Source organism: Plectropomus leopardus, chromosome 1 (genome assembly GCF_026936395.1).
Source record: "Plectropomus leopardus strain MGB_pleo_1.0 chromosome 1, ASM2693639v1, whole genome shotgun sequence".
Taxonomy (NCBI): Eukaryota; Metazoa; Chordata; class Actinopteri; order Perciformes; family Serranidae; genus Plectropomus; species Plectropomus leopardus.
Genome location: NC_142176.1, coordinates 25461754 through 25489250, shown reverse-complemented (window position 1 = coordinate 25489250; position 27497 = coordinate 25461754). Strand labels below are relative to the sequence as shown.

Below are 27497 nucleotides of genomic sequence, written 5' to 3'. Positions count from 1 at the left end.
GTGTTTGACACAATATCATTTTTTCTTCTAAATATGAGGAATTCAAAGGCTGTCTCAACATGAATTTCTCTCTCTCTCTCTCTCTCTCTCTGTGTGTGTGTGTGTGTGTGTGTGTGTGTGTGTGTGTGTGTGTGTGTGTGTGTGTGTGTGTGTGTGTGTGTGTGTTAATGGTGATGTGGATTTGTACTTGACAAATTAAATAAGCTGGTTTCCACCTGTCCGTGTTGAAGCTGACAAGATGGCAATTTATACTTTGTGTTCATTTATTTGTCCATTAAAAAAACAGTTGTACCAACAGACTCAGTATAAAGAGGTTGTAAATTCAGCTTACTTTAAATCAATCTTTTCCAAAACTGTTGTAAACATTTTAAATAGTTGTGAATAAAAGAACATCTCAACAAATTGACAGTATTACAGTATTAAAATGAGAATGTATGAGCAGGCATTTAATGCTGCTTTGGTTTTAACACACTATTCTTCCTCTGTTATCAGCAAAGGCCTGGAAATTACAGCATGGGGCACACTTTACTTGGGGGCAGATACGAGGCTCCAGAGGATAATTAAATAACTGTAGTTAATCCTAATTAATCTTGTTGAGGATTGTCTGTCACAGGAATAATAATAAAGAAAAGACGAGGAGAAAAAAAAGCCTGAAACTCCATGGTTATAACAAGATTAAAAGTTTTTTGTCACATAGTGCTGAGAAGGATGATTTGACATAGGTGTCACAGGTGATTGGGAAAATAGTTTCATATCGCATACACATGACTGTAATTGTCATAGCCATTGGACCCATTGGGCTGAAAGCCTATTTCTTTGAAGGCTTGTCATCCCAAAAAAACAAGCAGTCATTGCTCAGAGGACCTGTTTCTCTGAAAATACACACAACCTGCATTTAGACAACCCCCCAAAAGTTTGCATTGTACCATGGATTCATTTGTGCATTATTTTGTAGCTAACATGTTACAACTGTACATTTCTCAACAATGCTATTGTGAATGTGTGGTTAGGTTTAAGCACAAAACCCACTTGCGGTTAGAAAATCATTGTTTTAGGTTAAAACATACAGGTTTAGTGGCACAAAAGTCGCGGGAAAAGCAGGAGATGGGTCCATGGACAACATCCAGGTTTGGTTGCCAAACACCACTGGCAAATGCCACAAAGAATCACTAAAAACACCTGCTAGCTGTGGCTCAAATGCCACAAAGGCCTGGTAAAAACATCTGAGATCAGTGGCTTAAATGCAGCTGTGATACTGAAAGTAGGAACAGGGAGCATGTATTTTAGGAGAAATGGGAAATGGAAGCATATGCACTTGTTTAACTGTCTGTCAGAGAAATAGACTTTGGTCCAATGGAACATTTTTGGACTAATGGGGCTTTGGAAATTTGGGCAGTTGGAACAGTGGCATGGCACCAATGATGAAAGGGTTAAGGTACATCTTTGCAACCAAGCCGAAAGCAAAATAAATTGATTGTCAGATCCTTATTTTCTGTCTCTCTTTACACCTTCCCAGATATATCGGTGAGTCTGTTGTCACTGGTGGTGACCGCCTGTGGCTTGGCCCTGTTTGGGGTCTCCCTGTTTGTCTCCTGGAAACTCTGCTGGATACCATGGAGGGAGCGTGGGCTCTCCCCCACCACCAAGGAGGCCCATGGGCACCTCAACCCCACCATGAACCCTCTGCCATCCCAGCCTGCACCCAGGCAGCCAGTTTACACAGCAGTGGACCCCCCGACGCACAACCGCCGTGAGTCGTCACACTGCTCCATCACTAGAGAGCCCACACCTATGGCATCTGTGGTGTCAGTGGAGGCTCCAGTGACCCCCTTATCACCACCACCTGTGGTCATGGCCACACCAGAGGCAGCTATGAAGATCAGTCACACATCTCCAGACATCCCTCTGGACGCCCAGAGTAAAAGCCGGGAAAATGGGGTTCACACCAACCCTCGTATGCAGAGACAGACCACTGAACCACCGCCCTCCGGTCACTTGATGTCTGAAATTGGGTCAGTATAAGTTTTTTGACCTTTGCGTCCAACCAGCTTTAACATAATTGGTTGTTGAACTGATCAGTGCTCGTGGCTGTCAACACCACTAACAGAGAGAAAACGTCACATATATTGCAAAACCTTGTCCAGAGCCAAAGTTTATTGATGTTTAATGCCAATGTTTCTTAAATTGTTGCTTATTTTAATATCTTTTTAATTCCAATTTATTTAAGGTTATGAAAAGATTGTTGTCAAGGCAATAAAATTATGGTTAAGGTATGATCAGGGTTATCAACTAAAAAACTCTGTTTGGGTCAATAAAAAAGCAAGCATTGGCACGCACCGTTGGCATTGGGTGTAAATTGTGAGGTGCAGAATCGTCCAGTATGGAAGTAAATGTGAGTCAGTCCGTATATGCTGCATGGTTATGTTTGTTATTGTCTTCTGCCCACAGACAAGGGTCCATTCGCCGACATATGAACCTGTCTAACCCAGACTTCAACGTGGCGCAGTTCCAGAGGCAGGACTCCCTCACTGGAATGGGGCTGGGCCTGGGTCGCCTCAAACCTGAGCTCTACAAACAGCGCTCCCTTGAGGGAGATGAAGGCAGTCGCAGAGGTGGAGGCTGTGGGCGCCTCCATTTTATCCTCAAATTTGACTGTGATCTGGAACAGTTAATAGTTAAGATCCACAAAGCGGAGGACCTCCCAGCCAAGGACTTCTCTGGTACCTCTGACCCTTATGTGAAGATCTACCTGCTCCCTGATCGTAAGACCAAGCACCAGACCAAGGTGCACCGCAAGACCCTGAATCCTGTGTTTGATGAGGTCTTCCTGTTTCCCGTGGCATACTCTGAGCTTCCCACGCGTAAGCTGCACTTCAGCGTCTATGACTTCGACCGGTTTTCACGGCATGACATTATTGGTCAGGTGGTCGTGGACAACTTCCTGGATCTGGCAGATTTCCCCAGGGAGACGAAACTCTGCCGGGAAATCCAGTACGTCTCCTCGGTGAGTCAGCACTTAATTATGTTCAAAAAGATGTCATCCTCACTTAGATATGCCATGTTATATTTAACTTTTTATTATTACCACAAAATGGCAAAAGGTGTTTTATCAGGTTTGACAGATTTGCTTCAACTTTATTGAGAGCTACGTATTTGCTCAAGTTTGAAGCCTTCATTTCATCACAGTGTGTCCGTCACTGACAGTATAAAGTGTAAAATAAAGTTGACTGGTTTTTAAGATCACTGCGCTGTCAGCTCCAAATAAACGAGAGGAGAATTAGTTGGCAGGTTGGGTCATTAGGTCTCACTTTGAAGAGGAGGATTTTATGTCACTCCCTGCTGCTGCTGAGATGGAGAGTATTGTAGCAGTGAGTAAAGTATGCATTCAATACCAGCCACAGTTCCCCTGCAGTATTTTACAGACTGGCCAATACCAGCAGCAGATCTCAGGCATCTGTACTAATACAAAACAAGTTCTACACATTTGCTTCTTTTCAGTCTTTGTAGAGCAATTTGTAACATTTTTTGAAATGTTGACTTTGGTTTAAGGAAGAGGTGGGGGAGCAGAACTGAATCTTCTCCTGTAGGCTAAGGTGTAGGAGAACTACAGGGCAAATGCAAAAATGCAAAAATGCAAAAATGCAAAAATGTCAATGGCCCTATTTAAAGCCAGTGTTTGGTTTGTCCTTTCTGGGCTACTGTAGAACAACATGTGGGACTTTGGGAGAGGACCCGTTACGTATGTAAATATAATCAACTTATTCTAAGGTAACTAAAACACAATGATTTTCATGTGATCATAAACACATAAAAACAGTTTTTCAATATTGTATACTGTATCTGCAAATAGATGCCCTTAAATCCTACATGCTGGACCTTTAAGAAATACTCAGGAGCAGTAATTCAAAATGAAGAAAATCTGCAGATGCAGATATTACTTTTATAAGAGATAAGTGGTAAATGAAAACCCTTCCCTTTTGTACCCATTATTACTGTACACATTACAGCTAGATGATACAGGTGAAGGACAGAGAGACATTTTCATTCTGACACACATTAACTGTATCTACCACTACTGATCTAAATTCAGTGCTCTCTTCTGAGGTCAACCCTTTTTAAACATATGGAAATGAAATACAGGGTGAGGCTGCCTTAGGTCAATGAGATGTTGAGCCCCCTCACCATGTTACTGCATTGAGGGTGTGTGTGTGTGTGCGTGCGTGCATGCATGCACTTGTGCATGTGTTCTTGCATGTCAGTCTTAGTGGGGACAATTTGGATTTGAAGCTCAGGGAAGTGAAGACATTTTTGCAAAGTGATAACATTTTGGAGCTAGGTAATACGTTCTTTCAGCAAAGGTCCTCACGGGGTAGAAGTATAAATGTATGTGTGAGAGAGTATGAGGTCATCAGTGCCACTTTTGCAATGCTTTTATCACCGTCTATACAAGTAAGAGCTCATTATGTTCTTGACTGTTAGTGATGCCTTGTATAGTTGAAATGTATTAATCCATTGTTTAATAGCAAAATATGTCTGGAATTACGTGTATGTGCTTGCAGTGACTGTTTCATGGACAGGCATCTCAGTGTGTGAGCTCATCCAGCCGTAATGCGCAATTGATCCCTTTCTTCATGGCATGCTTAAGTGGCATTTATGAGACTCCTTGCCATTGATTGCTGTAGACAATTCATTCCATACCATGGAGGTCAGAGAAGCAAGATCAATGAGGCGCAGGTGTTTGTACAGCAGGGGTTACATTCCTAAGTCACCGGTCCTTGGTTATATCCGTTATGATAACCTTTCACTCACCAAAGTCGTTTCTGAGATCCAAGTTGAAACATGGCAACGTAGCAAAAAACAGGTCCAGCTGGGTAACAAATATCAGTCAGTCTGTAAATGGCAGTAGTTGTTTACAATGGATCATAAATCACATTTGTTTTGTCTTTCAAATAAGTTTGACTGACGTGGATTTTGTTAACAATCTATGTAACGGCTAGTTTGTTGTCCTGTTGGACCTATTTTCAGCAATGTCAGTATGTTCAGAAATATCAATAATATCTCTCGTGAATACAATGTTATAACCGAGCCTTGTTGTTGTAGTATACTGTATTTTTTTTTTAATACAACACTTTGACTGTTGCTGAACTAAAATGGCAAGTACCTGGTACAATTTAGCATAATGCAGAGTCAGTTCTACAGCATATAATCCTGCATGGAACCATATCACTGTGCAGCTGTGTATGTCTGTCTCTCACGGTAACAAGAAAAGCATCATCTACCTCTACCGGTGTCAAGGCTTGTCTCCTGCTGCTCTGTCCTTCCCCGCATATGTACATAAATGGTTTGTACTGCGGCCATTTCAGTTTCAGCCATGTACCTTAGTAACGTGAATTTGTGTGCCTTACTTATCCATCTGTGAATCCAGGCTAAATATAGCCACTTTAGTGATGTGATGTATGTAATTTAGCCGAGAAAGAAACCTGTTAAAACCTTGAACCTTGCTATTGTGTTTTCTGCTTTAGTCTCTAGCATAGTGCAAGAGAGCTGCTTCATTTAATTTTCATATTCATTATCATTCATTCAGAATAACTGCTCCACTGTGTGTCAATTTTTTTGTGTATGAATTTTTATGCCAGATGGTAGTCCTGCTTTACAAGAGCCGAAATGCATCTTGAAGGCATCTGTTGAACATGTTTTGAACGTGGTGAATTTGTATAACAGCAGTATAATCATCTAGAATTAGCTAACAGAGCACTTCTGCTAATAGGTTCAGAAGGCCTTTAACAGCCCATTATCACCGTTTTATTAGCGTCCTTATTCAGTTTTGTTAGATTTTAGGTGCCAAAACTATGTGGTTTAGTTAGTGAAAACAAATAAATATGTTTACTGACATATGCCATTACCTTTGCAGAATAAGTTGGCAAAAAGTGAAATTTGATGTACACAGCACTTTTCAAAATGGGTACAAAAAAAACCCAACAACACAAAGTGCTTCATATTCATATAAATAAATACTACCAAATACATAGTGGAGTCCCTTACCTGAAAAATGTTAAAGACTCTGATTACAGCTGTAAAAGACTGTGTTTTCAAAGTGTATTTATTTTGTGATTATCTGTATAGTCTTCATGTGTTAAAATAAAATTATTCAAAAATTTGTAATTTAGCTTTGGCAATAAAATAAATAAAATAAATTCAAAAAATAAATAATAATAAATAAATAAATAAATAAAATTGAATGGAATTGATTACATCACATTTACATTGCGCTATGTGGTCAGTATAAGTCAGAACCCGTTGAGTCTTGAGTCAGTATCAGTTGGCCTTTCGAGAGAGACACACCATTGTGAGAGAGCACAAGATTTCTGTGATGATTACTGAGACATCACAGATAGAGACAGAGCTGTTCTTAAGTGACAGACTACATTAACACAAGACATTTCTACCAGCAAACCATGGAGCAGAGGAGAAACAACAGGAGGCCCCAGGGCCCTTCCCAGCAAGACCAAGTGAGTCAGCTGAGTTATTTATTAGAGCAAGAGCACGCCAAGTGCTGCTGGGAGTACAATATGAGGCTGCAGCTCAGCAAAGAACTGGAAGACACCAAGCAAGAGCTGGCCCGCCAAAAGAGCCTCAAAGAAATGTTAATAAACAAAGAAAACGACACCCGCAATGAACTGGAGAGGCTGAAGAGGCTCAGTGACCCAGAGACCATGAACACCATGAGACTCGCCACTGAGGTGTGCAACACCATCAAAACAAAGCAGAAGAAGGTGCTGCAAAAAGAATTTGAGGACCTCAAAGTGACTTACATGATCAGCCAAGAGAAGTTTTCAGCTGAGCTCCAGGCTGAAAAAGATAAAAATGAAGCTCTTCAGCAAGAGCTTGAACAGCTGAAAGCTTCACATCAAAACAACATGAGCCATGAAGCTGAGCTCAAGGCTGAAAAAGAAAGGAGTGACAGCCTTCAGAAACTGCTGGACAATGAGGTTCAGTCCAAAGCTGAAAGGGTGTCAGAGGACCTTGAGGCCGCCAAGTAGCAAACGCATGAGAAGATTCAGACCCTACAGAATAACCTCTCTGAGAGGGAGAAGTTGTTCAAAGAGCAGGAGGATCACATGTTCGAGAAGGATAGTGGTCCAACAGATGGTCAAAGAGATCCAGACCCTCAAGAAAAACGCCTCTGAGAAAGAGGAGTTTTTCAAAGAAAAGCCGGAACAGATTTCCGTGAAAGACACTCTGGTCCAACAGATGGTCGAAGAGATCCCGACCCTCGACAAAAGCATGTGTGTGAAAGTTATGTTTTTCAAAGAGCAGGAGAACCAGATGTCTGAGAAGGACACTCTGGTCTAAAATATGGTTGAAGATATCCCGACCCTCAAGAAAAACACCTCTGAGAAAGAAGAGTTTTTCAAAGAGCAGGAGAACCGGATGTCCGAGAAGGACATTCTGGTCCAAAAGATGGTTGAAGAGATCTAGACCCTACCAGACCATCACTCTGAGGAAAAGCTTGAAAAGAAAGAAAAAAAGCCCTCAGCCTGGAAAAAGACATCGCATTGGTTTGAGGAGGTGCTGGAGGAGAAGTCATAATCCTCCTGAGACCCTTCAAAGCACTTGAACTTTCAAAATCTCAAAAAGTCAATAAACTGATGAACTGACGAAAACTGATATTTAATGGGATGGTTAGGTTGTCTGAACTGTATCAGGCCCCTTCTCACTCATATCTATGAAGCTAAATACCACTGATAACCCCCATGCTATTGAGTAATAGCATTTGTAGCAGGAGTAGACTGTGAATACGTCAGTCAGTTATGATTACTGAAAAAGCTGTGCACTACTTGACAGTTGTAATGATTTCTTTGCATTACAAGGTGATCATGTAGCTTGAAACTGGGGTTGGACTTATGCTGGTGGATGCTCCGCCTTTCGTCAGACTCATATCTCTGCTCAATTATGAGGGGAGAACTCCAAACTGACCCAGAAAAAAATAATATCTGAAGATCCAAACAAAAGAAGGCAGCTGCACAGCAGTCTCAGATGATGGCAGATGCCTGACGAGAAGCGAAACAATAAAAGCAGAAGTGGTCTGCCAGGCAGCTAATAACGAAGAAGCAGACACTTCAGTAAAGATTTTTGGGCTGTTTTGCAATGCCAAAAAGCTAGGAATGACATTATGTGTCAGTGTATGTGTTTTTGTTTTTGAAGATCATTAACAGTTTATGAATTCTGCACTTTGAATTTCTTAAATAATTTCCATAGTCATAAAAATATATAGTTATAGCTTTGTGGTTTTTCTAGTTGCAAAAGTAAGCAGGGAAAAATTGTTCCAGTAGTGGAGTGAGGTGAGTTGTCTGGTATGAAAGACTTTTGAATACATCAGCTTAAAATGCCATTTTGGTCATGATCTTTTCAACACAATGATCACTGGTGTTGCATAATGTTCTTGATTTTGCCTGATTAAAGTTCCTAAGGCTACTGATTGCAGCAAATATCAGCTTGTATGGTGTGTTCAAGACCATTAACAGCTTCCTACTCATGCCCTCTAAAAATAGTGATGACCAGAATCTTTCTGCCTCTCTGTCTCGCGAACACACACACACACACACACACACACACACACACAGAGAGAGTATCCTTTAGCTTTACTCAGCTGTTACATTTGTGCAGCTTTTGAATACTAAAACCAAAAGCAGGGTAAATGGATCCATCCAACAGTCTTTGCTCTGCCAATCTTTTTGCACTAAAAGGTAAATGTAGTTGCTCAGCCCCTCACACAGCACAAGGCATATACATACGGCAATCATAACCACACTTGGCATCCAAAAAGTCAGCAGCTGTGTCCCACTTTAATGACATAAACAAAGTCTAACTGGGTTTTGAGTGCGTAAAAGTGACAAAAATAAGTAGCAGTATATAAATAGTGGACGTCAATGTGGGAAGTATATTCATTTGAATTTGTGTGGTGTTGATAATCACTATGGCCTGACAGTACAGTGCACATAAAACATGGAGGAGGTTCTAACAACCAGAAAGAGTCTGAAGACATCTGCATTAAGATCCTGGTATCAAATCTTTGGAAAAGGGCTAACTAGTTAGGTTTAATTAGGTGCAGTTGTCTTACTTTGATTGATTTTTATTGACAATAGCTCCAATTAAACTCGGCTCAGTTCAGCCTTTTTTATATGGGTCTTTAAACACAACACAGTGTACAAAGGATGTGGAAAAGCAAAATAAAAATGCCATGTACTCATGCAAAAAGTCATATCTGCACAACCTGATAAAGTACATTAGTTTCTTGTAAACTGCAGCACTGCGGTCGGAAAGATAGATACCCCCTACAGAGGGAGGGTGATGTCCACATTTTAATGGTCATGTCTAACTGCAAGTAAGAGCCTTTTTGGCACAAGTCTGTACTTTTCAACATTGTCATCTGTTGCACGTTTAAAAATAAATATGACTTTACATTGTGCGGGTCACAATTACACACTGAGAAACTTTCATCCATCATCAAAGTTGTCAGAACAGATTCAGTTATGGTTATTATTATTTTTATTCATCCATGGAAAGCCTTTATTGTTGACCAAGTGACAGTGAGGAAAATTGAACAGGGCAGAGGTGGACAGGGAGCCAGCAAGAAAAAGAAGAGGAAAATTGAAGCAATATCCTTCTTTCAATCCTCCACGACAAAGAGACAGCCTATTCAGAAATACACAACAGCGATGATGATGCTTACAGCAGAGCGCAACTGAATAGCTGCACATCATCATTTCATGACTCAGGTCATCGCGGACTACAGCCTGAGAGGTACCATGCAGAGGAGAGAAGAATGGGAGCAAATGTGTGAATTTTCGCAATAACAAGAACAAAAATGTATTCCGATACAAAAAATATGGACTTGTTGTGGAAAGGCCTTTAAAGTTCAGTGTGTATGATTTAGAGGGTTATATTGGCAGAATATGAAAATAATATTCATAACTGTGTTTTCATTAGTGTATCACCTGAAACTAAGAATTGTTGTTTTGTGTTTTTATTAACAAGCTTCATTAGGAGTGGGTCCTCCTCCATGGAGTTCGCCATATTGTTTCTACAGTAGCCCAGAATGGACAAACCAAACACTGGCTCTAGATAGGTCATTTCACATTTTCATGTTTTTGCCTTAGCCACAGTGGTTCTCCTACACTCTTGGGACATGGGAGAAATTTCACTTAGTTACAATGTTGCAGCCTCACAGCAAAATGCCACTAAATCCCACACACTATACCTTTAATTCATGATCCTACACTCTGTGCAATCAGTGCCATGAGGAACGCATTTGCACAGACTGAATGAGCAAGTACATGCGTTTGCTCGTCTACAGTTAGAGTGGACACACAAACAGCGTTTGTTACAGGGAAAAGCCATTATGGAACAGGTCACAGGGATGTGCACTGACATTTGCCCTTATCTTGAAAGCTTAAGCCTATAGTAAAATAATTAATAAAACGGACATAATGTTTAACGCTGAGTATGACAAAGAACTCAAAATCAAATAGAGATAACAATTTACAAACGTGCCACGAGCATCAAGTCAGTGTTAATGTATGTTAACCTAATTTATCCTTGATTAGAAATGAACAGTGTATCTATCAGTTCTAAGCAGATCTTCATTTCTTTACCACAACATAGTATATGCAGTATCTGGAGACTGCATTTGCAGTAGAAAAATGGACAACTGGTGAGTGTGAAAATGACAGAGATATTTACTCTGTCAGTATGTCAGATAGGAACATGAGGGAAAACACTGATATTGACAGAAGTATTGATATTTCTTTGTAGACCTTCAACTTAAGGTTGTTTTGTGGGCTGGTGCTGAAGCTTCTGCCCTTTATTATGGATTGTTAATCAATGTTACCTAGATGGAACTGAATGGTATGTGACAGGTGGCGATGGGGACCAGACATTCACAGTATCTGGAGAGCTCCATTGTCACACTGTTTAGTTTTTTTTTTTTTTCAGTTTCACACTACTGAGCTCATGCACACACACACACACACACACACACACACACACACACACACACACACACACACACACACTTACAGAGCACACACTCTTACACTTGCACAAATGCTTGTTCTCAGACATTTGGACAGATGCCCCACACATATACCCTCATAAATGGGCTAATCATCTTTGGACACTAGCACAGACGCTTTGTATCCAATGCAGTAGAGCAAATTTGTCATAATCACTGTACAAATTCATTTACTTAATTGATATGATTATCATTATCATTAAATCGTGACTGGGAGTGGGACTGGCCATATGGTTTGTTTCATTGCCAGATTTGACTTGTTTAGCTCTGTAATGGAAACAGATTGATGGAGGAGCATGTTTTTTTTTTTAATCATTTAAAAATGGAAATAATTAAGGAATATCACACAAGAGGGAGTGCTGTTGCACTGAATACAAGCACAGCTGTGATTCGGTCAGCGGCATACGGCAGGACAAATGCCAAAGATAATCACAATCATGTACATTAATCTGTATGAGTCTGTTGTTGACAGTCGCTTGAGTGGTATGCCTGACTCCGATGAGTTAATGGCTTGATGAGACAATAGTTATGCAACATCTACTGCGATATCCTTGTGTTGGCGATAACTGAGATATTTAAAAATGAAATCATATGTACTACACATATGATAATATTCTGTAAATAATCGTGTGCCCATTAAATCATTTCTGTTTCTTCCCGTTCTAGCTTTATGTCCCTCCTCCAACACCATCTGGGTGCTTTTTAACTATCCATTAAGTGTAATTGCTCTTCATGTTCGATTTGGTGCAGTTATGGTCACAGAGTATCTTCCCACCTCCCCACACTCGTAATTTAAGTGCAATTTATTAGCCAAAAAAGAGACAAAATGCACATTTAACAAATTTAAAGACGATCTGAATTTTGCAACTATATTGTTATTGTGAACTCTTCTGGCCACGGCAATCATGCTGTAAAAATCTGACATCGTGCTAGCACTAATGTCATCTCAGCACAACAGGAGATTTGTAGTGAAGTATCAGATCTTCTTTCCTTCCCTTCGTCTTCTCATGATGACCTTTACACTTTAACTCAAATGTTATTTGTGGAAATATGTTCACCTTTGTTACAGCGACCATTTCTATAGGCTAATTAAAGGTTGATGTAATGGCTTAGAACACCTGTAAAGACTAATACATTAAAAGCTGCAGTGCTGTTGTACTTGTTATCAGCACTCATGGGACTCTTGTCCAATCAAATTACTTGGTCGGAGGTAACTTGTATAAATATGGTTTATTTTTGGTTTCTTTGGTTATATTTATCATTTTGATTGACGGTTTTGGCTTTCTATGTGCTTAGACATAAACAAGTGGAAATTGTGAAATTAAGTATACAGCCTGATTATCTGAGGTTTGCAGCGTGCATTGGACCTGCAGGTTTCAAAATGCCATTTGTTGCTTGACGGGGATTCTGGAGCACATGCAGCACAGCCCTAATCTCACTCTTTCCACCTGTATCTCGAGTGTGCACAAAGACCATGGACCATGAAGCGTGCAAAGCCCACAGGATCCTTCAGGGATGTTTTTTACTGGAGGGATTGTCAGTTAATCCATCATGCAAATTAAAATGCCTTAAACCATAGCCTCGTTGAATACTTGATCCTGATTGTAACGAAAGACTATCGTCAAGATACAAGGCGACTTAGGTCTCAGGAGGGGAAGTCTTAAAATATTTACACACACACATACACAAGTACCATATCACAGTAAAGGAAATTCATGCTTTGCAGTGCTGACAAATGGCAGAAAATGGGAGAAAGGGCTGTGTGCAGTGTAGAATGTGCATGAGTGAAAAAGACAGTTTGTCAGAAAGAGAGAGGACTTCAATATAATCTCTTTTTTATCCTGACCTATTTTCATAATGAAATTACGGTTTAATTAAACTTCCTAAGACTCTGCTAAGCCCAAAGACTTATAAGTTATTGTGCATATTATCACACTGTATCTTATATTGTGCAAAAGATTAAACAAATATTTACATTTTAAACATTTCAAAAAAAAAAATTACATTTTAAACTAATTAACCCCCCTTAGCATTTCACACCCACATTGTTGCTAACTAACACCTGGCTAGACTGCACAGCTCTAAAGAAAACTGCAAAGGTTGTATAATATTGTATAACATACAAAAGGGACTATTTTAGAAAAGTGAAAGCTTGATTGAAATTATCTACAAAAATGTTCCTACTTGTTCCCCCTAGTTTAGGATTTTAATAACAATTTGAACCTCATTTCAATCTACTTTCATCTCCCAATAAATATGAGAAATTAGATGCCATTATCTTGTTATCTCAATCACAGTTAATGGAGCAGCTCTGAGCAGCAACGTGACACCACAGACTCTCAGCTCACAGGTTTTATGTTCACACACTAATTAAACTCACTGAGTTTCCCTTTAAGAATGATTACACTGAAAGTTAATAGCAGATGACACCTGATTCGAAATACCAACACAATCTATACAACAAACCAGCAGATCAGCGAGAGATCCTACTGTAGGAGGAGTTGTCTCCACCAGACACGTTTGTGTGCTTTCCTGGTTCTCGCTTCTTTGGTGGAGTTATTTTAAGAGCAAGTGTTAAGTGAGCTTCAGCCTCTCCACAGCTCAACAGAAGTCTCCATGCCGGGGGAAATGTGGGAGACTTTTATTTGAGCAGTGTGACAGAGAAAAGTAGAGAGAGATGTTTCAACTCCACAACCAAATGTCAGATGACCATGCCATTATTCTTCCCTTTCTGTTACAAATATGAAAAACGGCAGAAACATTGTCAGTAATATTATTTAAAGGTCCAGTGTGTAGGATTTAGGGGTATATATTGGTAGAAATGGAATTTAAAATAACAGGTGTATTTCCTTTCGTGTATAATCAGCTGAAAAGACGAGTTGCTGTGTTTTCGTTACTTAAGAATGAGCCGTTAGCTATGAGTATGTCCACATAGGGAGAGGGGCCTTTTTTATGGAGATCACCATGTTCAATGCCATGTTTCTACAGTAGACCAGAACAGGCAAACCAAGCACTGGCTCCTGAGAGGGCCATTTGTGTTTTCACATCAGCCACAAAAAAAAAAGAAAAAAGACATGATACTGCTTTATTCTGTGTTTTTTAAATCACTGGATCCATTTGTTTTGGGGAGGAAAAGACCTCTGCGGATAATCTGGCTCCGTATAAAAATACTTGGATCTTATGTAATCAGAGCGATAAGTTGAGCATACATTAGCATGTGGTGGCCAAGCCATCCTTCTCTGACATGCCATACAGTGTCAGAGAATGACTAATTTGTAAAGTGAAACTGTTTTATTTAGTGTTTTTACCCGTTTATATCACTAGATTTGTTGTTTTGGAGAGAACAGACCTCTGCAGATAATTCAGCTCCCGGTAAAAAGATCTTGAACAATGAGCACTGAAGGAATTCTAAAACAGGAGCAGTCTCAGCTGGTTGCAATCTGCAATGCTCAGCACTAGATGCCCTAAATCCCCTAAAACTACCACACTGAACCCTTAAAGAGTGACTGTCAACTTGCTTCACCAATAAAAAAGTAACAGATATTTGCATTAAATATACAACAAGAGCAAGATATTATTTAATATCAGGGGATTAAATGTGCTTTGTGTGTCTTTTCTTTCAGGATAATGTGGACCTTGGGGATCTGATGTTTTCACTCTGTTACTTGCCTACAGCGGGCAGATTGACCATTACCATGATAAAGGCTCGCAATCTCAAGGCCATGGATATCACTGGTGCATCTGGTAATTAAAAACTAATACTGTCTGTAGCTACAGAGTCTCACTGATATCCTGAATGAAAATGACTGTCTTCCCATTTTGTTTTCCTCGCTTTCATAGATCCTTACGTGAAGGTTTCACTAATGTGTGACGGTCGCAGACTGAAAAAGAGGAAGACATCGACAAAGAGGAACACTCTGAATCCGGTCTACAATGAGGCCATTGTCTTTGATGTCCCTCCAGAAAATATAGAGCAGATCAGCCTTTTGATTGCAGTGATGGACTATGACCGGTTAGGAAGAAGGCCTTATATAAGTCTTACAGTATTTTGCATTTCTAAAGATTTTGTAAACTCTGTTTATTTCTGCCAAACATTTTTTTTTGACAGTTTCACACTGAAGATGCAATGCATCATTATTTTTGGAATGCACTGGTAGGTCGTGATCACATTTGTTTCTCCTCTCTTTCCCTCTGGTACCTACAGTGTAGGCCATAATGAGGTCATCGGAGTGTGCCGAGTTGGCAACGATGCAGACAACCTCGGTCGAGGCCACTGGAGTGAAATGCTCACATATCCCCGAAAACCTGTCGCCCACTGGCATCCTCTCGTTGAGGTGAGGTGACTTGAGGTGACAGTTTAAACATGAGGACATTTCTGCTCTTGAAAAACACAACTTTCTACTAACACTGTCAATACTGCTCTAACACATAGAGGTTTTAGCTTTAAGGCAGGAACATGCTGTTACCAACCACATATTAAGTGTAAAAATGAACAGATGAAATTCAATTCGGTAGATTGGCATTATCTGTTATTAACAGACCCTCAGATCTTTGTCTAATTAAATCAATTGTTCCCGTCAAGATACACTTACTGTAAAATGGAAATTTTATGTTAAGAATTTCTTTGCTTTTGGGGGCAGATTTTGTTACAAAAAGCAATGTGCTTGCAAAATGCAGATTTCCAGGAGACAAAATAAGATACGGCTAAGATTTATTTGGAGAAATTGCATAGTTGTAGTATGGAGATTTAGGAGAGGAAACAAAACAGAATATATACAAATATATAATAGTAAGCTGCCAACAAATTTTGCATGTTGCATGGTTAAAATTGACAGTAAAGGAACAAGAAGATTACTGAAGGCAAATGAATGGATTACTGACATTTATGAAAACACGCTGTTATGGTAAAAAATGTATTAGCAACACAAACGATTTCACTGCAAGGCTGTTGAGGCCTCCTGGATGAAAAACTGCGGCAAGTGTAAATGAATAAGTGAATAAGCTTAACACTGCTCAGTCATTAAGGCAGAGTGGAGTCATTAGTATTCACTGATATAGTAGTGTGTTGTTACAACGAGGCTGTGAAAAGATATTTAGCCAGCTTCAATGGAAATAACTGCAAGCTGCTGAACAGTGAAGTAAAAAGTAAAAATCTTATTTTTTTGATAGAGGCCTTTTTTTAACGACACAGTTGATAAAAACATTATATATCTGATCAAAAAGGAAACTTTGTAGAATTGTATCTTGAATATGTGGGTAGTATGTGTAAATTAACTGAATTATCATGGCCATTCTTCCTACTCAGCATTTTGGATTTTTTCTGGTTCCAGGGCTGTTGTCCAACTGGTCGAACTACAGATTATAATTCAGAATATATTAAAACTCAGAATATAAAGGAGTATAGAAGCAGATCAAGAGCTCTCTCAAACCCAGACCAAAGTGTAAAACTAGGCAGTAGTGATTAAATATAACAATATAAGATTCTCTCAAAAACGGAGGTAACAGTAAAACTACCCAGTGCTGATCAAATATGAACCAGGAAACTGTTAATGCATTGCCTTTTTCTCTCCTCAGATGTTTTAAGAAACATATTTTGGTTTACTGTTTAACTGTAAGTCAAGATCATTTATCACCAGACAGCTGCCATTATATTTCTGGTGTTGAAATGGCCCAGCTTGCATAATGTCACCCACCAGTGGGAGCTTTTCTTGGTCTGGTGCGGTGCAGTGCATTCTGGGAGTTGTAGGTTTTTGAGCAGAAGTGGACGCCACAGTCCTTTTTCTCTATTTTCTCTGATCATGTGGCACCAATTTAAAAATGACTTGCCTCTTTCTACTGCATGGGCAGCCCAGCTCTATGCAAAGACCATCTTTCCAGCAGTGAAATACTTTTATAACAAGCTTCAGTGAAAAGAATGCCGTTCCCGCTACAAAACTAAATGAAAGGTTTTTGTACTTATTTTTGACCAAAAAGACGGTTCAAGATTTTAACTTATCTTTGTAATTTACTGACGTGTCACTACAGAGGACAGATCCCTTGTCTTTGAATGTGTGCTAGTTCACTTATTCGTAATCTTTTACTTCTTTTTTTCTTTAGACAGTGGAGTGGGAAACTAGTGCTGGAGACAAAGTAGCTCTGACATGATTCAGCCACAGGCATGTGGAGGTACATGTGGTGCCAGAAGAAAGCCACTCAGCTCTCTGTAGGCAGTTCAGGCTTTTTAATATGTGATAACTAAAATACATGCAATTACCCAAATATTTACCCTTGGAAAAAAATACATAATTTAAAAAAACCTTGAGATTTGCAAAAGAGTGGATGAGGCAGGGAGCTAAGAGAGATACAGAGCTGATATTCAGACCGCGGAGAGGAGGACGTTTTGAAGTTGAAGGATGACATCTCTGACCTGTGCAAAAATGGCTTTATTGTGTATATTTTTTTGCACATCAAAGGTTTGTGCTTTGCAAGACACAAAGAGACAGTGAGAAATTGAGCTTTTGTTTCTTTTGGGGGCTATTAAAGTTTGCAGTACTTAGCCTGAAGAAACCCCATTTATTATTTACTTCCTTCCAATTCCTTTTCAGTCGAAGTTGTTGTATTTTTGACTTCAAACCCCTCTCTGTCACACCACTCCCAAATCTATAAAGTGCTGGGGCTCTAACATGCCAATAGGTTTCAAATTCAGATCTATCTACATGTTTGTTTGCCAACTAAGCCGCTTTCTCTGGAAAATCTTTTATCTTGTTGCATGCAGTTGGCAAGTAAAACAGTCACAGCAGTGCAGTCTATTCCAATAAAACTGAGTGACTACATAAATAAACTGACTTGACAAAAATTAAAAATAAAATGGGAGGCATCCACTGTTTGTTTTACTGTCCAATTCATAACTCTGTAGGTGGTTGGTAGCTGTTTGGAGGCTTGGAGATAAAAAGCTGGGATTTCAAAAAATTTGGCTTTGGTTTTATTGATATGACTGTGCATCTGTTTATATGACAATGTGACAAAGGATTTTTTTTTTGTTGTTGTTTTGGGTTTTTTTGCACATGCATTGCACAGCTCTAACCACTGTTGTATTGTTTCTGCTGGACTCTTCCTACAGTACCAGGGAACCACAGGCAGTAGCCAGGGAGGATCCTGTAATTCTCTGAAGACACCTCCTTCTCCGTAGCCTTGAGCAACACTAAAGCAACACGCATAAAAGCACCAATCAACCTGAAGCCTTGGCTCTACCTTTGGACAGTGGTGCTGCTGAGTGCCGCACACACACGGTTCTAAATGAAGGAGGCAGACACAGAATAACTACTGTGGAAAAGAGAGACACAAACTGTCTTGAGCTCTGCTCAGTTGGACCAGTTGCATGTTGAATGATCGCAAAGATGGATGTTTTCTTTTATATAATGTTCCGTAAGAAAAACAACAGGCATATTTGCAGACATTTTAAGTCTGTGCTATTCCTGGGTTTATACAGTAGTTACTGTTTTCTACATAGTCTTGTTACTTGTTTTAATGAAGTGAGCCTGTATTGCCACAACTCACTTACAACCAGTTAAACTGCCATACTGCTTTTTTTTATTTGGTGGTGATTTGGTGCATGAGGTCATGGTTTGGTGGGATATCTTCTCCTCATTTGTTTGTTTCGGTTTCTGCTTTTGGGAATACAACGTGTTGTTCTGTCAGTTGATGTGCAGTGACAGTTGATTTCTAGACAAAGTATATGTAAGAAAAATATGTTAAATGTTATCAATAAATATTATTCCATCAACAAAACAACCATTGTTGATCTCTGCCAGTTCAATTCTTGTGTGCATTTTTTTTCTTAATTTCAGGAAATATAAGAAAAAATAGGGTCTGAGTTTAATTCCACATGGTGGACAACTAGAAAATCAGTGAAACAAAAAAATACAAAAATTAAAACTGAATTAGAGTCTGAATTATATTGTTAAAGTTGTCATATGATTCGTAGCATGTCAGTTCTATTACAGTGTAAGATAAGTGTCATTAGAAGTGCAATCCATAAAAAACAGCTGAGTGGATTTCAGAAACAGGCAAGAAAGGCGCTTTGTGTGAGCAGATTATGAATGTCTGAAGGCACAACTCTAAAATGAACCTTTGCCAAATTACTACTCTGAAGCAGCTGGGGAAAAAAAGAAGATACATTATCACAGCACACATTTGCAATGGTCCCCTTTTGCAGTGAGCAATCAGTTTAATTTTAGACTATGCACTGGATTGGAAGCACTCAAATGTGTTGCTACTAATTTGGAAAGTTGTTGGTGAGCGATAGACTGCTGGATTCAAAATGAAGCTTCAGATACTGATGGATGAGTACAGTGCGTGCCTTTGTTTTGCACCTAATCAGGAAGTGATTGTAAGTTTGATATCATCTTTTTGCATCCGGGAGTGTATTAATTTAGTAGCAGATACTCCTGTTACTCCTTTCTCAAAGTCTGTACCTGTAACATTTGGCTGTTCTATTTGCCCTGTGTGTTGGTGAGAGAACAGCCCTGGTGGTGAGTAAAAGCTACAATAAAATTTTGTTACTGGGATAAAATGTCTTTCATTGATTCTTACATGCACAGATTATATCCTTGAAGCTGCATACATTACTGTATATGCTGTTTTAATGGATAATTCAAAGCTGCAGTAAGCACAACCCTCAGAGCAATTGCATTTTCAAAACCCCCAGAAGGAAGAGAGCCTACTGTAAAATACGCCATTTGCTTTTACATTGCCTTTTCATCAAAATATTAAAAAACAGACATGCTATATGCTTTAAAATTGTGATATGCATTTTTGTGTAATGTGTGAAATGTATGTTTAACAAATTCTTGTCAGAATCAGTTTTTCCCTTTGTTACCACATTTGTGTTGCTGTATTAACATGTAAGGTAAAGACCCAGTAAAAAGAGCTAGTAAAATGATGAAAGGGAATATAACAGTAAATAAAATATTTATAGAATGTGCAGAGACGGACCAAGTAAAGGCACATCAACAAATGGCAAACTGTGGAAAAATGGCCACTTGAGGCTGGCTCCAGGAGTGAGTTAATCCTAATAGACTCCTATGTTAAAATGCCAAAATTTACAGGAAAAATGAACATGTTTACAGCCTGGGTGGGGGGATTCACAGCGTGTATGCATAGTTGTGGGTGTTCCTATTACAGTGTTTTGAGTTCAGGGAAAGTTAAGTAGGCCTACAATGTTTAAGTTACTCAAAAAGTATTGTTCAGCTTTCAGGAAAATGAAGCACTGACTTTCTGATTGACTTTCATGTCCCCCCGGCCTGTAAGAGGTTAGAAATAAATAATGATGATGATGATGATGAAGCCGATACATGAATGAACACTAAAGTCTTGGACCTTTTCTAGGTTAAAAGCAGTATTTTCAGATGGGGGGTTGGGGGGGGTGAGCGGAGCAAAAGGAACAGTCTGTCTTGCTATCTTATAACACCCAGGACAGGAAATAAGAGCTGAAGCTGATTAAGCAACTGAATCTGATAATGCCTTGTACTTCATGAATATTAAAGTAGCATGCCAATTTCACCAATTTCATCGCATGCTACATCATTTTAATCTTCTGTATCTCTGCATAAACAGAATGTACCACGCCATGTAACTTAAAACGTGTAATCAGTTAAATAGTTTGCTTCATTTTGCCTATTGAGCGATGAATAAAGTGAACAAAAAGTTTAGATGCATTGCTGCGTTAAATACAAATATCTTCGGGTCACAGCACAATCCTGTTCTGTCTTACACAGGTTCTGCCCTCTACTGGACTCTATAGGTAAGACTCTCCACCAATCACAGGCATGTATTCACCCACTGAAATTTCTCTTTAGTGAATGGCAATTTTGTCCACTATTTAGGGCTAACTGTTTAATCTGGACAACGCCAAAAACCTGAGCAGTATTCCAATATGCCTAACCTCTCATCATATTAAATATGCAACTTCTCAATTTGACAACACGGTTCGACACCATAGACTGTAAAAATAATGGTCAACGTTCCCGTAATGTCACTCATTGGTTTGTGAACGGTCATTTTACAGTCTCGAATTTGGCATTTCAACTGATGCCATCTTGGTGTTTTGGAACCCACAATGACCATATATGGGGCCACCTGTGATTAACTTTAAGCCTTAATAAAATGTATTTACACTAGTTATGCAAAATTGTACCCCCCTCTGAGGAAATTAGTTATAGATACCAACATTTTATTTATTTATTTATTTTATACCTGGCTGTAAACACATTTATTTCTGCTGTAAAACTGGGCATTTTAAGATGGGTTTCTATGGGAATTGACCCGCTATTGAAGCCGGCCTCAAGTGGCCATTAGAGGAACTATAATTTTTGGCACTCGCTGTGTTGGCTTCAGCCCCAGCTGACACTCCCTCAAAAAATCTTTTTCTTTTCCTAAGATTTTAGTTGTATTCAAGATGTGCGTCATATAACTATAAGCTAAACAAACAAAATGCCATTTTCTTGTGAGTTTAACTACCTGACTACTGTGCTGTTCCAACTGTCACTCTCATATAAAGATGTTATCTTACGAGGGTTTCCATGGAGGCTGCTATCCATGGATGTTTGAAGCTATGAGGCTCCAGATGAAAAACGCAGCTCTGCTTAGTATGAGTGTCAGTGGTCGCCCAAGGTGCCTTCAAGTCAACTATCCTCCAGCTGCTTCCATCTGGCTGATACAATGACCTTGTCCACTCACTCTGCCCCTCATTATACCTCACCCTGTGTGTGTATCATGATGGAAAATCATCTAAGAGAGAGAAAAAGACAGGGTGGGTGTGGGCTGTCATCGCAGAGACAGGGGTGTGTGGGTTGCTTGTTAAGGTCTTGTTAGTGGGTGCTGTGTATGACACATTTCTAGTAGGCAGTACAAATTCCAACCAGCCAGGTGGATGGTTACAAGGAAGGGTAGAGGCGCTCTTTTCACATATAATCTTATTCTGTAATTATCTGTCTGCCATGTACTCGACAGCACAGAGGCAAAAAAGTACGACAGTTTAGAAGTATGAGGTCTTATGTGCAGCAACTATTAGCAGTTGTCTTGTGAATAAAATTAGTGTGGTTGTTATTACTTTGATTCTCAGTTTTTAAAACTCACTTTTTTAAACCTAGGAGCCTCTTTCACTGTAGAAGGAAGCTGACTCATAACTCTGGGACTATGAAGTAACTTAAAAGATCTCTGCATGTTTGTGCACTAAATATCCACAATGTGATCAGCAAATATGCCAAATCAACCCTATGGGCAGCAGCAATACCACCTACAAAATCCTAAGACACCCATGGACTAGAAGAGTAACTTGTTTTTTTTTAAATGCTAGAGTTATGGGTAGCTATTTAAGTATAAGGTAGCACTATTTTTTCTTATCTGTCTCTAGGTGGGGGCGGCACACAGGCATATTTGGGATGCTTTGCATCAAACACTTTATTGTGTGTCAACTGCTGTACAACAGGTTGGGCAGCAATGATATACCGACTGTTTTAAAATTGCAGAATGTGGCCTCTTTATGCACTGGAGTAGTAACTTCCTGCCAGAGCTATAGCTCTACCCATAAAGTGACAGAAGCAGTTGCTCGGGGTCCTCTGGTCTCTGGGGGACAATAACAACAACACCAAATGTAACATGCTAAACAACACTTTCTTTTCCCAACAGTGACAAACCAATAAGGAGACATGCAAACTAGACCTTGGAGCTTCCTCACACTATCTACCATATACCCCATTTTAGCAGATACTGTATGTTTCACAACTACAGCACACAGTGTCAGCCTTTGCCAGTTAGTCCACCAAGCTAACAAACAACATAAACAAATAAAAAATGCAAACTACACTTACAATTCTGACACATTTACTAGATGCTGATTTTGGCGCACAGCAGACTGCTCGTCAAAGTCTGAGTCTGACTGAGGCTCAAACATGTGTAGCTGAACTCTCCAGTGTTTTCTCTAATAATAGCCATCTTGATGCACGCTGCTCTTTCACTGAAAACTAGCGCAAGCAGAGCTGGAAAAAAGCAGAAAGAAGTGAAACCTACCCCAAGCAGTGGTGGTTGGACGGACGGAGGCCAGACCCAGAATTTCTCAATTAGAGAGAAAGACGAAATCTGCATTTTAGAGTTGTTTTTCTTCTTTTTTTACTATTATATGTAAAAACAATGGTGAATAAAGATTAGCATCAGTATCAGTATTTTCACGTACTTTAAAACGTGTCTGGGTGGGGGAGGGGGGCACTTTGAAAAAAATAAACTTTAAGGTGCAGATTCTTGTCCCTACATCACACTCAAGGCTTTTATTACATACAGCATAAATGTTTCTGAGCTGGAAGTGCCTTGTGTCTCCAGTAGTGCTGCTAGATGTCAAGACTGAACTGATACTGTTAATGCAACTGCTGTAGAAACAGCCCGTTCTCATTCTGAACGAGACACGTAAGGTCACTGACGGAGCAGCATGTGACGAGTTGGGATGAAAATGTGTGTCTGGAAACTACAGAAAAAGCAGTTTCTGTTAACTTTGTATATTGCAGACTTCAGCATTCAGGGGAACACATAAATAAATCAGAGTCTCATTAAAAAAAAAAAAAACATATTACAGAATTTAATTACATTCTTGATTAAAGTATGCAGAATTCAAAGCTACTGTTTTAACTCAGCCTTTTTAAAAATCTGTAAAACTGATAAGAAAGAAATAAAAATGAGATTTGTACAGCAAAGGTTCAGGGTCAATTCTTAATAATGGGATTAACTATCAACTGTAAATTACATCTGTAACTGAGGTTAATTAACTAGGAGAGACAAAGATGAAACAAGGAGAATGGATGAAGAGCAAAACGATTGAAAAGATAGTAAGAGAAAACTGAATGTCTCATCCTCGTCCTTTTCCATGTTCTACTGTCTTGCAGTGATGTTGGTGTTGTGCAGCTGTGATGGGATATAAACAAGGCACCAGTGTAACCTCTCTGAGCTGTGCATTTCCCTCCTCCATCTCCCCCTTTGGTTCAATAATTGGTCCCATCAGCTGGGACAGGATCTGCTCAGGGCAATCCTTAAACTGACCATGGCTGGGTAGCTCATCTTCAACACGATCGATTCTCCTCTCTGCGGAAACTACATTAGTGTGAGCATACTGGTGAGACCAAGGTCAGAGTCTCCACTGATAAGTATCCACAGAACTACACAGTAAACATGCAGGACTGTAGGTATGCTGTCATTTTCTGCCATTGCACCTAGCCTACAATTGGTTAATAACGAGAGGAGATATCATCTAAATTACATATAAATATTGATGTTTGTGTCAAAACATTTTAAAAAAAATTTTTATAGTTTAGCTAATGGCCTTAGGGGGGAATGAAAAGTTACAGCACTACACTACAAACTGTGGTAAATCAAGAATAGAGCATGAACTAAAGTCACCGTTCGATTGAGAACTGGAACAAACATTTACAACTCAGCCCATATTATCTGCATTTCCAAAAACTGAAATAATCACCACATTACCTCAGGTATAAATCTATCTCCCTCACGGATCTCTGTCTGGCATTCACTGACACACAAATGGAGATTTAGTTTCTGTTTGTTTGTCTGTTTGCTTTGTTGGCATGACATAAAGAATTCTGAGATGCCAAAGCACAAACAAACTAGAGCCTATAAGGGGAATTAAAAATAAAACAGGCAGCAATACTAAGTGTATACTAAATTATCATCAAGAAGAGAACATGAAGCACATGCTTTTGTAGAAAAGCATTTATATCAGAAATAGTGGCATTTCCCTTCTTTCTGTTAAGTATTTTTTACACCTTATACACATAGTGTATACTTTTATACCTTATACACATTCTGTGAATTATCTCAATTATGGACTAAAACCAGCTTTCTTGTGAAAACCCAGTGTACCCACAATCCTTGAGGCTGGTTAAATGACAGTCTGGAGTAAACCAGGCAGGGATTCGTATCCAGCGTTACAGCTCAGCTTGGTTCATTACCAAAGTAATGTTCTACTCCTACTTAAACGACACTAATTATGTGTTGATACACATCATCACTCGAAACATTATACGGTCAAACACACATGTGCAATACTAAGATCAAAAGCTTGTTTGAACCCAAGGTTTTACAAACTTCTCTGCATCTTTCTAACATGACGTCATCCTGAACTTTTTCTACCTATGTGCGCTAAAAAGTGTCTTGCAGCACCATCATACGTTGCAAAACAAAAGCACATTCCTGTATTCTATAATTTATTCTGTATTCACTTAAAGAATAATAGCAAATCCAAACATATAACCCTCGCGTAAACCATCTAGAATACACTGTTCAAACTAAACATAAAATGTTGAATGAACTTAAATAATATTAACAGCACGTGACAACAATATCAACCATTTACCAAATACAAGCGTGTTTTACTGATGTAGAATATTAGAAATAAGTTTGCTCTAACTTGCCTTATATTATGGCAGGACTGACTTCAAGGCTCACTCACTGATACTGTTATCTATCACTAATAGAAAACAAAGATTTTAATTATTTGGTGAGGTGATAAGGGATTTTTAAATTTAATTTGAAGTCTTTTCTTTAAGGAACAGGTTCACAAGGACTATCTGTCTCACAGTGGAAGAGTACAAATATGTTTCCTGGCCAATGATATTAGAAATACTGACATATATTTCTATTCTTTCCTTCTCTGTCCCATCTCTGGATGTGGACCGGGGCCTGACCCTGTATAGACCACAAGGCTGGGCGCTGACCTTCTGAAATTTAACATGTGCTCTGGGAATTCAAAGACGAAGTAGCACAGCAGTGTGAATAGAAAAGAAAAAAAAAACGGTTTAGTGTACTTTCACATGTGGTTAGCCAAGATAATGAGCAACTGCTAAATTATTGTTTAAGATAATATGTTTGAGAACATATGCTGTGCAATATTTATTCAAATACATACACATTATCAAGAAAGATCCAACATTAAAAGAGAATATGTTTTTAATATCTTGAGAAAAATAAAAGCGCTTGCAGACTTTCTATTTAAGTTTTTTTCTTCTTTTTTTTAACATTTGAAAGGTGTACCCTAACCCATAGCACCAACAGACGAACAACCTACACACCAAAACTGAAAACCTACAGTACATTTCTATTTTTTTCTTTGTGCTTTTCATATAGAGATTTTTGTATGAAGATATGTTATTTTTCTTGATTTGTGATGCACCCTGTTGGCCATTCTCTGCAAATCTAAGCACAATTTAGGGACCAAAACACAATATAAAAGTTTAGGTAACAAGTCACGCCAATGTTATTTACATAGCCCAATTTCACACATATCAATAAAGAGATAGCAAGGTTAAGGGGGCTGCCCAACCAGTCAAACCAGTCAAGTGAATTACTCAGACTAAATAAGATCAGATATAATCTTAGTGGCACTTGTGCAGTTACACTCCAAAAGAGAGATGATCATTAAATGCAAAAACAATTTTACTTTGCACTCTTTAGGTTTCACAGTGAAATATGTAGAAAAGATAATGTATTAGTACTTACAGTGTTAAAATAAAGTTTGTTTTTAGAGGTTATTAAGGTATTACAACAAAGGAGCCTTAAATCTGACTGCAACATTTTGTAATTTCTTATCAGATAGCATGCATTATTTTCTTGTTTGCACAACTGGATGTGGATTTTTTTTTTTGTCTTTGGTGCAATGCCGTTCGAACCAACATGGACACAAGCTAAATGAAATGCAGTTTATGTATTAGTATCAATGACAAATTACATTGTTTGGCTTTTTATCTCCACAGATTAATGTTCCCTTCAGGTGACAGGTGATCTCTGCCCCAAAGAAAGCTTTTTCTTCATAACAAAGACGTATGATTAATGAAACACACATCATTGTTTTCCTAGCTTATCAAGCTGATGTGGTCTTACATCAAATATGATAGCATATTTAAAGTCAGTATATTGAGTCAAAACACTGAATGAATGAATGAAATATTACCAAGCTCTTCTGGGTGCAACTGTTCAGTCAGCCGCTGCTTTTTCCAGCCTCATTGTGCACTGCTTATCATTATACAGTGTATCCTCTGTCATCAACATCAATCAAAATCTGGTTACTATGGTCCAATGTGCTGATGTGACCTCTGAGGCTCCACCAAAACTGTTGGTTTTTAGCTAAATATATAGTTGTTTCTTCCACTTTTTTTTTTTTTTTTCACCAACCGGTCAAATACTTTCACGCTTGTAGCTGATGTTTAGTGAAAGTGTATACAAACAAACTATGAACACTTTAAGAAACAAAGAAACAAACCATTCTAAATATGAGCTTTGGCCTGATGTGGATGACAGCGCTGACAATGGGTATGGCTCTGGCCACAAAATGAGAGGGGAGTTAAAACCCAAAAGCCACATTCAGGAGGTTATTTACTTGGAAGCC

At 39.0% G+C, this 27497-nt stretch overlaps 1 protein-coding gene and 1 long non-coding RNA gene across 3 annotated transcripts in view; one reads left to right on the top strand and one right to left on the bottom strand.

Annotated features, from left to right (window-relative positions):
* syt9a (synaptotagmin IXa) overlaps nt 1-19667 on the top strand; it is a 30872-nt gene extending 11205 nt beyond the window's left edge. The window contains exons 2-7 of the mRNA XM_042488510.2: nt 1517-2012; nt 2449-3004; nt 14698-14818; nt 14915-15086; nt 15279-15408; nt 18174-19667. Of these exons, the coding sequence (XP_042344444.1) occupies nt 1517-2012; nt 2449-3004; nt 14698-14818; nt 14915-15086; nt 15279-15408; nt 18174-18242 (1544 nt within the window). The 3' untranslated portion in view covers nt 18243-19667. The remainder of the gene's footprint in view (nt 1-1516; nt 2013-2448; nt 3005-14697; nt 14819-14914; nt 15087-15278; nt 15409-18173) is intronic.
* Nucleotides 1-27497, bottom strand: part of LOC148190425 (uncharacterized) — an 87918-nt gene that overhangs the window by 36955 nt on the left and 23466 nt on the right. The gene's annotated exons all lie outside the window — the stretch shown is intronic.